Source organism: Rhinichthys klamathensis, unplaced genomic scaffold (assembly GCF_029890125.1).
Source record: "Rhinichthys klamathensis goyatoka isolate OS25496 unplaced genomic scaffold, OSU_Roscu_1.1 h1tg000127l_1, whole genome shotgun sequence".
Taxonomy (NCBI): domain Eukaryota; kingdom Metazoa; phylum Chordata; class Actinopteri; order Cypriniformes; family Leuciscidae; genus Rhinichthys; species Rhinichthys klamathensis.
This window is the reverse complement of record NW_026606664.1, coordinates 2,665,698-2,679,019: the sequence shown is the minus strand read 5'-3', so window position 1 is coordinate 2,679,019 and position 13,322 is coordinate 2,665,698. Positions and strand designations below refer to the sequence as shown.

At 35.7% G+C, this 13,322-nt stretch overlaps 2 protein-coding genes across 2 annotated transcripts in view; both read left to right on the top strand.

The window, feature by feature from the left end:
• Positions 1–1,189: 1,189 nt before the first annotated feature.
• Positions 1,190–2,897, top strand: fam163ab (family with sequence similarity 163 member Ab). Its single transcript, XM_056256520.1, has 2 exons — positions 1,190–1,365; positions 2,257–2,897. The coding sequence occupies exons 1-2, from the start codon at positions 1,273–1,275 to the stop codon at positions 2,614–2,616; spliced, it is 453 nt and encodes a 150-aa protein (XP_056112495.1). The 5' UTR covers positions 1,190–1,272; the 3' UTR covers positions 2,617–2,897.
• Positions 2,898–4,554: 1,657 nt separating this feature from the next.
• The window catches only part of rabgap1l (RAB GTPase activating protein 1-like), a 78,200-nt gene continuing 69,432 nt past the window's right edge, over positions 4,555–13,322 (top strand). Inside the window, exons 1-7 of the mRNA XM_056256507.1 lie at positions 4,555–4,669; positions 8,695–8,881; positions 9,025–9,181; positions 9,917–10,127; positions 11,314–11,488; positions 11,572–11,732; positions 11,939–12,049. Coding sequence (XP_056112482.1) covers positions 8,744–8,881; positions 9,025–9,181; positions 9,917–10,127; positions 11,314–11,488; positions 11,572–11,732; positions 11,939–12,049 — 953 coding nt within the window. The 5' untranslated portion in view covers positions 4,555–4,669; positions 8,695–8,743. The remainder of the gene's footprint in view (positions 4,670–8,694; positions 8,882–9,024; positions 9,182–9,916; positions 10,128–11,313; positions 11,489–11,571; positions 11,733–11,938; positions 12,050–13,322) is intronic.

The following is a 13,322-nucleotide window of genomic DNA, read 5'->3' as shown; positions in this document are numbered from 1 at the left end:
ATTATTGAGTTTGATCTGCTGACTGCTGCCTCTCCTTCAACCTGCACCACACCCGTAACAGGGGAAGGCTTTTTGATTAATTTTAATGTTAAAATAAATTTTTAGATGTTGTAGATGTTATTTTGTTTTCGCTTTATTTTGAGAGAAATTATTTTAGAAAAGATTTTTTAGTATCTTTTTTATTGTCATGGTTTACATTTACATGTATTCATTTAGAAGCTTTTATAAAAAATTACTTGACTTAAAATGATTGTATTTTAATATATTTGTATGCAAATTATAATATATTGAAATATATATTTTTATTTTAATCAATTTGAATGCATTTGTTTTTTTGGCTTTGTTAGATTTGAATGAATTTTTTTTTCTTATTTATAACACTATAGTAAAACGTTAGATTATTAAGCAATAGGCTTTTTATTTAATTTAATTTTAATTTGGTTCATAATACACTGAACCAACATTTGTAACAGCAGCAAAACAGTAAGTTATATTTTATATATATATATATATATATATATATAAGGAAAATATATATAAGAAATTTTACAAATATTTTATATTATACTTTATGTTTTATTTGATAATTTGACTGAATTGTGACCTTGAATGGAAAGGCAAGTGCTCCTATAGTTAACCAGCAAACTTTTCTTTAAAAAAGAAAGAAAGAAAGAAGTCGAGATGTAATTTCCCCACAGCATGAGTGGTTGTGTCTGGGCATATAAGCGATGGGTGTGGTTAGAGAGAGAGAGAGAGAGAGAGAAAGAGAGAGAAAGAGAGAGAAAGAGGAGCAGGTGTGTCTGGTTCTCTCTCTCTCTCTCTCTCTCACTCTGTCAGCCCCCTGTAAGGCTTCATTTCTCTCCTCCGACTCCATGATTGCATGTCATCAGTGCTTCTCCTTAATCAAATCTGCAGTGCTGGTCAAACTCAATCCTGCCGACACTTCCTCTGTCAGCACGAGCTTAATGAAACTGACTGAACACTGATGATGTGTCTGTCTCAAGTGACATACTCTATGAATGAATATTTTGTTATGCAGCGCCATCTTGCGGTCAATCTAGTATAATAGTATAGTTATACTATAATATATATATATATATATATATATATATATATATATATATATATATATATATATATATATATATATATATATATATATATATATTATATATAGTATAATAGTGGTCACCCGGCCTCTTTACTTGTACAGGTGGTCTGAAAGTCACTCTGTGTCTGTTCGCTTCCAGAGTTTCATGGAGATCCGGTCGGATGACAGCTGGAACTGTGGTTATAACTGGAGGAATTCTCGCAACGGTGATCCTCCTGTGTATCATTGTTGTGCTGTGTTACTGTCGCCTTCAGGTGAGCGCCATTGACACCTGTGGTTTTAAATCATAAAAATAAAAAAAAAGATTTGATGAATTTCTTAGGCCTTAATAGCCTTCTGTTTATTATCACTGAACATCCTTTTATTTATTTACATTTCTTAACATTACATTTTATATTATTATTTTACTTTTTGTCTGTTTAAATAGATTTGAATGAATAAATTGTTTTATTCAAAAGAAGCAGCAGATGATTAATGATTTTTGTATTTGATATACTATAACAATAGTGAAACAGTACGATGTCGATTTTTTTCATCTAAATATTATATTATTATTATTAAATTTTTTTGTTTTGATAAATTTGAAAGAATTTGCATTTTGTTTTTGTTGTTTTTTGATAGATTTGAGTGAATTTGGTGAAATAATTTATTTATAAAAACAGTGAATCATTAGTTTTATTTTATTTATAAACTATTACTTTTGTTTTTATTTATGTGATAACATTAGTGCAACGGTATGATGCAGATTTTATATTTTCATGTAATTGTTTTTTGTTTTGGTAGATTTAAATGAATTTCAAGCATGCATTTGTTTTATTTATAAAAACAGTGAACTATTGAATGAATTTCTTATTTATAAATAATTTATTTTTTATTCATAACAATAACAACAATTGTGGAGCAGTAGGGAGTAGTTTTTTATTTTAATTCAATTTGATATTATTTTTTATTTTTGATAGATTTAAATTAATCAGTAAATTAATTGTCTTTATTTTATTTTATAGATTTAAAAGAATGATATATTTCTCTGGGTTTGGTGACACTGAATGAAAAAGTGTGTGCTCTTATAATAAACCAGCAATTAACAAATCATTCAGATTTATTATCTGCACACCTGACTCTCTTACTACTTTGTGTGCTTCTAGTATTATTGCTGTAAGAAGAATGGCTCCGATCCAGATGCTGTTTGCCCACAACCCCAGTTCGCCTGCAACGCATGCAGCACGTCCCGTGTGGACGGGGCCGCCTCCACCCCTCTCTCCCTGTCGCCGGAGCCCACGCCACCGCAGAGCTTCTGCCCCACCTGCTCCCCATACGGCTCTCCATTTTACATCCACACCATGGACGAAACGCGCAACGGGGGCGAACGCATCACTTACGGCATGTCCCACTACAACAGCCCGTCCCTGTCTCTCACCCTTCCCTCATTACACAGTGCGTCATTGAGCTCTCGATGCCGACCGGACCTCTACTCTAACACACGTGCCATAAGCACTGATGTCTGATCAGTGACGTCCACCTCAAACACCCCTAATGTTTCTTCTGTGTAACTGAGCGGCACACACAGAACAGAGTGAATGGGGACCAAGGACAGCGAGTACTCCGTTTTTACATCTGTCTAGCAGTTCGTTGAAATCAATAATCATTTAATGTTTTATAGAAATTGATACAAATGCGTTCTTTCTGAATTTATTTGACTCTAATTAAAGGGCGAATCATCATTTACTCACCCTCACGTTGTTCCAAACCTGTAGGAGGTTCTAAAAGAAAACACTTTCTGGTTCCCATTGACTTCCATAGAATGGGGGGGGAAAAAATAATAATATGGAAGTCAATGGAGCCTATCAACTTTCCCCATCAACAATTCTTCAAAATCTTCTTTTGTGTTCAACATAAGAAAGAAATTTGAGGGTGAGTAAATGATGACAACATAATTTTTTTGGGGTGAAATATCCCTTTAACACTGAAAAATATTTTATAAATCTGTAATTTTGTCTTATTTTCAAATAAGCAGTATTAAAAACAAGATAGATGTTTATTTAGATGCATGATTAGAGTTTATGTTTTAATTTTATTTTCTTGTTTTAGTTGACTTCACTAAACTGAGTTTAGTTTAAAGTTATGAGACAAAACAATCTGGGTGTTTTCAAAAACAATTAACAAAAATAAAAAATAAAATACTCAAAAGGAGGATAGATAAAGGAATCAATTAAAAAAACATAAGTAAACAAAATAATAAAGTGTAAAAAAATAAACATTTTGAAAAACAAACATTAAATAAACAAATACTCTCTGAAGATGCGTTTGAACATCTTTTAATGGTGTTTAAATGTTTTTACTGGAAAACAAAAATATTGTTTTGCAGTGGAAGGTAAGGGCTCTTAGTTTTCTATGCGGCCTTAAACAACTGCCTGGGGCTTTTGATTTAAGGCCTTTTCAGAAATTTTTGATATTTTGGGCTTCCTGTAATGGGCTAATGTATGAGGGCTATCCTACACAAGAACTTACATATTTTGGCCATTTTCTTATTGTGCAACATTATTTTACAAACATTTAAATAATTTATTTTATTTTATTATCTGCAATGCCACTTGGTGGCGCTAGAGGTGCAGAGATTTCACCTTGAATTCAATTTCTTAGTGGTCTCTATGCAAGTTGAATTTAATAACATACTGTAGTAGGTACAGAAGAGGGATTTGAGTGATGAGATGTTTAGTCCATGACGAGATGTTTGATGTCATTTATTGTTGTATTTATGATACACTTTTCTTTTTATTACATGCAAAAATTGAATTTGTCAAATAGTCTATATAGCCTATTATGTATTTATTTGTGAACTTTCACCAAACTTTTATTTGGTCAAACAATGGCCCAGGGTGTATTCCAGTTTGAGTTTATGTAAATTTGTGATGCTAGCTTGATCATAATTTTATCTGTCAATGTTGACAGCTTTGGATGTGATGATTGAAATTGGTAGCAATGTTGATTTCTATGTTTAGGCAAATATTTTTTACTGTAATGTCTTTAGATTGTTAAGAACATAAGCAATGTTTTACAGATGAACCAGTGAGCAAATAAAGAAATAAAGAATACATATTACTCTGTGCAGTGCAAAGAAACAAAACAGTTATGATAACTGAAGGATTTAATATTCTAATAATATCTTGGCTGTACCAAGATGGTACTTTGTTATATTTTGTATTTTTCATTTTGTATTGTATTTTGTACCTTAATCTAATTTTCCCTTAAGTTTTTTGTATTTTTATTTATTGAATTATAGAGTAAATTAAATGTAATGCAATAAGTATTACACACGTGTACACACACAAAATAATATATAATTATTATTATTACTTACACTAGTAGTAATCGAAAAGCAGGTGCTCCTGTCACCTGATTCGCTGCTGACTCACCTATTTTGAAGAGGTGGGCGTGGCTCTTGCCAGCGGCGGTGATGACGTCGCCTGCGCTATGTGAATGCGGCGCGCGAGCTCTGATGAGGTTTGCGGATGTTTCTGCGTGTGCACGCGCGTCGCTCAGCTGACAGACTCACAGCAAGTAAGTTGATTTTTACCCTCTCAGGAAACTCACAACAAAGACAAAAATGACAGAAAACGTCCGCGTTGACACAGCACACGCTCTCGGGTTTCATTTATATTCAGCGTGAGCGTGTTTAAAAGCTTTTGAGGGTCCTAAGCGAATGTTTTAAAGTTAAAGTGGCAGAAAATGAGCTAATTGTTGTTTAGCAGTGGCTAGCTGGCTAAATGACTAGCTTCAGTTTAGTAAGGCTGTTAGGATGCGTTTTGTGTGTGTGGCATGAAAAACATTGTAAGGAGAACGAAACGGTTGTTAATCACCCTAATGTTGTGTTGTTTAAGGCGTTTCCTGTCTGTTATTTTGAATCTCTGTTTTGTCAGCTGGCTAATATTTTAACAGTTTTTGCTGTCATTTTCGCGTTTATTTAACGTTATCTGTTATCTGTCCTAAACAGCTGGATATGTCAGCTGGCTAAAACTGGTTTTGTTGTACTGCATATATATTGACACTAAATTGCTTAATACAAATGTCATTTCATGTGTCATTGTGCATGTGCATTTATGATATAAGTTTAGAGTTAATATGTTACCTTAACTTGAATATATATTTCAAATGTGTGCATATGATATATAATATATACACACACACACACAGCTCAAAACTTGTTTAACAAGTCATTTAGATGACTACAAGGAACAAGTATGATGTAAAATACTTTGATTTACATATTGCAAAGGAACTTTATATCAGTATTTCAGGCTTTCTAGTGTGTGTGTGTGGCTAATGTTTGAAAGGGTCCGGGATGGTTAAGCAAATATGTCAGTTTGTTTAACAACAGTGTGAAGCCAGTGCTAGCTATGAACTCTTCATCTGTGTTTTAAACTCTAAAAGCCATCACTCATCGAAAGCTCAACAGAAAATCTGTCTAGTAATTAGTCTACAATTATTGAAAATAGTTAATGTGACCATAGAAAACAAATCATTGTGAAAGCAAAGCATCATAGGTGATAGTGATTGACACTGGCTTCTGATTGGTCAATACAGCATTCCAGCGGTGCGATTAATTATTTTCATATAGCCGATTATTTCGAAATGGCTGATATTATATATCTATAATACTTAAAACACACACTTATAACTATTAAGTATTTTAAGATACTATTAGATGATGATCTAAATATTAGGTTAAAAATAGCTAGAACAATACAATATTAAATATTAGCCAATACAAAAAAATAAATACCTTATTATTATCATTTCATGTTTATTAACATTTCAGGGACTATAATGAAATTGTGTAATAAAAATAATTTGTTCAAGGAAGTTTGTTTATATATATATATATATATATATATATAATAGTTTATTATATTATGTATATGTAAAGCAAGAAGGCTTTATGTTCTATATCGTGAATAGATTTTTTTCATGTACACCAGAGAAAAACATGCTATAATTTCAGTTAAAAAAAAGAAAGAAAAAAAAGGCAAACCCTTATTTAAAAAAAAAAAAAAAATCTTGCAATCTAATATTGAAAATGTTAATATTATTATCAAATATAATGTTCATAATGTTTAGGCTACAATTCCTAAATTAAAAACTCATATGTATGCTAAAATAAATACTAAAAAGATAAAAATTAGCCCTCGCTTTATACTGCACACACAGTTTCTTACCTTATTGCTTAATTGAATAGTTCCTCTGTTTGCTCGATGCACTCTCCTCTTCCTTTTCTGCTGGGTGATGTCATCAAGGAGATTTTCTTGTATTACATCATGGCTGGCCCTGAAGGAGAACTCAGACCGAGAGACCAGTAACTCAGAGTGCACATCAGACCATTTTGAACTTTAAACGCTGTGTTGGACAGCCGGAAAAACTTGCCTCTTTCCCAACCTGTTCTAATACAGTATCTGTTTTTTGTCCTTTAATGATAGGCGTGAGTAAATACAGAAAGCATAGAGGATAAACTATTGTTTCTAGAGCCTGTTTCTCCTGCTGTGGCCTGCAGTGTGTGTGTGTACGTGTGTGTAGCTCATGCACGCCCAGAATAAGTGAACTGCACCAGTTTTATCTTGGTTGAACATCTGAGAAGTAGGCTCTGTTTAACAGAACTGGGTGGTGTTTCATACTGATCACTACAGCTAAAGGAACATGATGTCAGTTGTGTGAATGCTTGTTTGAATTTTTTTTTTTGTCTTATTGGAATGGTTTATTTTTTTTTACTGAATTTATAGTACATAACATTTATAACATCACAACATTTATTTCCATCAAGAGGTGCCTCAATTTTTGTTCAAGATGTTGTATTGACAATGCAAGAGTCCAGCACTAGTCTGTAAAGTCTCCCGCAGCACATCCCAAAAACGTTCAATGAATTTAAGGTCTGGACACAATTCATGCTTGGAAATTATTGTTCATGCTCCCTCCCAACAATGTGAGCCTGATGAATAACTGGCTAATTCCAAAATAATGACCATGGGTTTGTAATTGCTTCAATTTTGTGTCTTTCTTGGAGTTTCTGCTGTATAATTCAATTTGAATGACTAACTGGAGCAATTTGGCGAATGTCTAAGTGCGTTCTCTATTTACGTTGAGCATGGAACTGGTACATAATGAAAATGAAGGGCGCACAGAGGCCTTCTGTTAGCGTTGGGTTTTATCCTGTGTGTTTTTCAATGGCTGTAATTGACGGAGAATGATGGCCACATGACTGCTCTGTGTGTGAATGTGAAGACCCTTTCACCCACCGTGGCGTGACCCCATGACCTGAACTCAAGGAACCCACTGTAGTGTTACTGCAGTTGCTTTATCGGCTCAGTGCTGGTTAGAGTTAATCATATTCATCACTGCTGTTATGTGACAGTTACGCTTGGTGTCATTTTTGTGATAAGGTGTGATCTGACTTGTGAAAATGAGCTGTGAACATCACAGGTGGTTTAGTTGAGAGCCTTTGCTCTGAGCTACTTTAAGCTGTGAAGATGCGCTCTGACAGAGGACACCTCGATAAATGTGAGCTTGCTTGTTGAATCAGCAAAAACATGTGCGATATGCTAGATGGTTGATATCGTTTTCAGACGACACAGCTGTACTTCTTCAAAAGGGACTGGTGCATTAGCACAGATTGATTGTTAGATCCGCTTTTTTATTTATTTAGCTCCTGCCTGTCTAAACATGACTAGTATTTGAAGCTAAGATGACATGAAATGTCATGTCATAAATAATTGACCCCTTTTAACAAATTTCCCATGTCTTATTGTGCACAATTCGGTTCCCTGTTCTAAATTTCTCCACTTCTGAAGGGACTTTTCTTTTCTGCTGATGTCATCATCAAGGTCTTGCGGTCATGGGAAAATCGAAGCCTAACGATCACAATCATTACAATATTATGATGTTTTTTTTTTTTTGTAGACTTCGAATAAAAATAGATCTGTGCATTAGGCTAAGTCTTAAAGTGGTATAGACCTAGTGCCACTTGTTCTGCTACCTGTAACGTGTTTCTTTTCATTTGAGGTTTTTAATGCAATGTTTATTTAACTAAACAGTATTTGAAGACTTAGCTATTTAACAAAGCAATATTTTAAGTTTTGAACTAGTATTTAGTAAATTGACATAATTGATAAATAATATATAATAAATCTTATATTATATAATACTCTCTCTGTGCGTGTATATATAATTAATTTATTAATAAAGCAAATAAAATGGTAAATTATTGCTTTATATGATCAGCTTAGAATCTAATATATTATGCTTAGCTTATATCTAATATATTATGGAATACTATATAATAAATATAATATATTACATAATAAATGTAATAGACTATAATAATACTTTTGCAATGTAATTTGCTATTTATTTAAACAAAACATGCAATATATTTTGATTTATATCTTCAAAAATACAGTTTTAATATGCAGAAAACACAATTTAATCAATCTGTATTTGAAGTTACGTATGTTAAAGTGCCCTGCCCTGGCCTGATAGTTGGTCTTAATGATGTAATCCAGCATGTACCCAGTGTAACAAGTCTGTCTTGTTGGTAGGGTTGCAGTAGCAGCAGCGGGCCGAGTGGGTGGACTGTCCCAGGCTATCATGGATGACAGCTCCTCTCTGGGCAGAGTGAGCGGCTCAACTGAATCTGTGTCAACCGTCACCAGTGAGGAGTTTGTACTTGTGCCGCCCACCGCTGGAGGTTCCCCCTCCAGCTCAGAGGGGAGGCCCAGACTCAAGGTATCTCTTTCCACAGCCTGCTAAGCATCATTTACTATGCACACTAAGCATGCGTTACCCATTTTTTTTAATGTATCCTGAGATATCTAGAGAATAATGAGAATAATCTTGAATGTTTTACCTCTGCCTTCTCTTTGACTCAGATGTCGTGGAATGGAAGTGAGCAGTTGGAGCGGGCGATGGAGGAGGTGTTAGATGATGTTGGTGATGGACCAAAAGCTGCAGAAGAGAAAGAAAGTCCTATAGCGCTCAGCTCTCAGAACAGACCGCCCAGCCCAACTCTGGACACAGCCCCCAATGGTACATCCTGCTCGCAGTAATAAACTAAATTACTTTCTGTATTATTATTATTATTTTTATTAGTAGTAGTAGTAGTATTCATTTTCACAGCTAATTTGCCATATATATATATATATATACATATATACATACACACGTATACATACATGCACACACACACAAATTATTTTTGTTATATAATTAATACAGTTTATTTTATATTATATATTACTGTATAAATAATCTTTATATATGTATAGACACACAAAGCAGTCAATATGGTGTTGATTTATAATATCTTAAAGTGATGGTAAGTAGGTTTAAGATGCAAGATGTAGAAAAGCTATTTGAGGAGATATTTGTGAGCAAACACTGGGGTTTCAGCAGATGCCATCTAATCTAGCCCTCTAGCTATCTGCTTCCTGTTGCCAAGTGCTATAATTGGGAGGGCTCTGAACACACTTCCTCTCTACCTTGCGCACACTTCCTCATTCAGTCACTCTTGACAATGGACCTTTAGATAAAACAGGTTTTTGCAAAGCACAAGTTTATTGTTTGAGGATTGCAGTAGGATGTCGTCAAAAGAATCTAAAGAATTACTTACCATAAAACACATTTGCTCCACCTCTAAAATCTTATCTGATATGCCACTTGATTTGCATTACATCTTACAAATAAAAACCCATTTTAAAGAAGAAAAAAAGACATGTTTCGGCAACCTTGTATTGATTGACACTTTGTTGTCTGTATCCACAGAAGTATCAGCAGCTGTTTTGGAGAGTGTGACAGGACATGAGGAAGAAGACAGTGTGCAGTTCAGTAAACTGTCCTATCTCGGCTGCACCTGGGTGAAAGCCCCTCGTAACGAGACGGAGGCCCAGAAAGCCATGGCTACCCTGCGGGCAGAGAGCCCCAACCCCATCCCCATCACCCTCCATGTGCCCAACGGCCCAGACGGTTGTGTCCGGTCAGTCATTTGCCAAAAATGCACTGGGGTCCGCTAGTCTGAGACCACTGTTTAAGAAACATTCATTTTCTATTTTTCTATTAAAATTTCTTTATTTTCATTGCAAATTATATTCTAACACTGTCAGATTTAAACAAACTTTTTGAATGCTCTCTAAAGATATTTGAAGTAAACATACGATAATCCATAAGCTTTTATCCGAATGTGCACACTTTTGGGCTAAAAGCCCAGAGGGATGAAAATATAATAAAACACAGAAAGATTTATTTAGCTGTTTTATAGTTTAATTCCATATTATTAAGCTTTTACTTTGATTATCAGGTTTATGTTAATTTTTGAATCCCAGATTTTCAGTGTTTTCTCAGACTTTTGTACTCCACTGGACTCCATATTACATCAGATGCATCTCACAACCAGTTCTTATGTGTTTATTTGCACGTGTTTCCCCTGGGGCTTCATAAAAGCTTTTAGAACGAGCACATTTAGCTTTCTTGCTCTGAGACAAACCACATTCAACATTGGGAGTGTAAAATGTGACTTCTCTTTAGTTTCTGAGTCCTTATGATCTTCATGGTGTGTATTTGTCTGTCAAGAGCTAACATGGCTGTCACCTGAGCTGCTTTTAGCTCCTGCTTTCAGGTTCGTAAGTGTGGTGTAGCACTTCTGTTTTCTCACCCTGTGCGTTTTTTCTTTTTCTCAGGAACTGGTGTAACCTCAGATCGAGCATCTCACTGTTTCTCCTCCGTAAACCACAGAAATGACTCTTAAGTTAGCTAAGCAAACTTTGATGCACATGGAAAGTGCTGCTCTAATTCTAGTGACATTTTTACACCTTAACATTATTCATTGTAGTACTACTACATTTAAAATATCCTCACTACTTATTTTGACTATATCTAAATGTAAATATCCTATTTATTGTTAGTAATGGCACTATTAAAAGTGCGTTGACCTATTTAGCTGACTCCAGAAACGTTTTGTTTTTTTATATCTGTCAGTCAGGACTAAAGTTGATGTATATCATAAAAGATTTCCGATTAAGTGATGCATACTGCTTTGGGGTTTTCTTGCGATCTTATCAGGGTCGTATTGTACGATCTGACAAGCAGCAATCGCAAAATGGACTGAACAAAATGCACTCGACTTTAGTTATGAAAAATGTTTTTTATGTTTCTAATCACTCTAGGATCGTCGACCAGGCCACAGGAACAGAAATCGCATCTTTTCCCATCTACAAGGTGTTGTTCTGTGCACGAGGACACGAGGGATCTGACGAGAGCGACTGCTTTTCCTTCACCGAGAGCTACCGCAGCTCAGAGGACTTTCAAATCCACGTCTTCTCCTGCCAGATCAAAGAGGCTGTGGGTTCAGTAATGTTTCATGTTCAAAGAGTCAGTCTTGAAATGTAGAAATCAACTAAGCTCAACCTCCTTTCCTTATTTAGGTTAGTCGCATCCTCTATAGCTTCTCAACGGCCTTCAAGCGATCTTCAAAAGCTGCCACAGACATGCAAGACTCAGTGTTGCCACTTTCCCCCGATAGCGACGTCTTCACCTTCACCGTTTCTCTAGAAGTGAGAGAAGATGACGGCAAAGGAAACTTCAGGTCTGTCATTACTCACTTCTGGAGAAGCTTTAGTTCTGCCTACGTCTTGCTCTTTGTGTGTTTTTTACTGTTGCTATTCATGAACTGTTGAATTATTTTTTTGGTTTGTATTGTTTAAAAAAAATCAAAATAGAAGTGTAATCTTCTCTCTCTTACTTTTGCTTTCCCTCTCTCTTGCTCTATATCTCTTGCTCTATATCTTGCAGTCCAGTTCCCAAAGACAGAGATAAATATTACTTCAAGCTGCGGCAGGGTGTACCTAAAAAAGTGTCTGTTACTGTCCAGCAGATGTCCAACCAGGAGCTGGTAATAGAGAGGTGGGTTCTGGGATGTGGCCACCAGAGTTCAGAAATTCTGATGTTTTGCCATTTCCTTTTATTTTGCTTTAGAATGACTGCCAGGGCCTTGCCTTTAAAGAAAATAAAAAAGGCATATGATTTACAAAAAAATGAAACTGAAAGTGGTGGGATACATGTAAGGTTTTTTTTCTATAGATTGGCAATAGGCTGTAGTTTATGTCACAGCCATGAACCACGATAAGTTACTTGCTATTGCTAGTTAAAAGCAGACAGTATCACACATTCTTGTTCTAGGCATAGATAGATATAAATAAACTATATAATAAATGCAAAATCTATAATATATCTCTCTCTCTATATATATGTATATCTCACAAAAGTGAGTACACCTCTCACATTTCAGCAAACATTTTGGTATATCTTCTCAAGGGACAATACTATAGAAATTAAACTTGGATATATGTTAGAGTAGTCAATGTGCTGCTTGTAAAGCAGAATAGATTTACTGTCCTCTGAAAATAACTCAACATACAGCCATTATTGTCAAAATAGCTGGCAACAAAAGTGAGTACACCCTAAGTGAACATGTCAAAACTGTGTCCAAAGTGTCAATATTTTGTGTGAGCACCATTGTTATCTAGCACTGCCTTAATCCTCCTCGGCATGGGATTCACCAGAGCTGCACAGGTTGTTGCTGGGATCCTCTTCCACTCCATAATGACATCACGGAGCTGCTGGATGTTAGACACACAGTCCTTCTCCACCTTCTGCTTGAGGACGCCCCACAGGTGCTCAATAGGGTTCAGGTCTCCATCACCTTCAGCTTCAGCTTCCTCAGCAAGGCAGTTGTGATCTTGGCGGTGTGTTTGGGGTCGTAATCATGCTGTTCGGCCCAGTTTCTGAAGGGAGCGCATCATGTTCTGCTTCAGAATGTCACAGTACATGTTGGAATCCATGTTTCCCTCAATGAAGCTCCCCAGTACCAGCAGCACTCATGCAGCCCCAGACCATGATGCTACCACCACCATGCTTGACTGTAGGCAAGACACAATTTTCTTGGTACTCCTCACCAGTGCGTCGCCACACATGCTGGACACCATCTGAGCCAAACAAGTTTATCTTAGTCTCATCCGACCACAGGACATGGTTCCAGTAATTCATGCTCTTGGAGAGGTTGCTTTCAGTAAACTGTTTGCGGGCTTTCTTGTGAGCCAGCTTCAGAAGAGGCTTCCTTCTGGGACAACGGCCATGCAAACCGACGTGTTTTAGTGTGCGGCGTATGGTCTGAGCA

Coding starts and splice junctions, on each gene's coding strand:
- fam163ab (XM_056256520.1), top strand. CDS start 1,273: ATGACAGCTGGAACTGTGGTTATAACTGGAGGAATTCTCGCAACGGTG. Junction 1,366..2,256: donor TGTGTTACTGTCGCCTTCAG/GTGAGCGCCATT, acceptor GTGTGCTTCTAG/TATTATTGCTGTAAGAAGAA.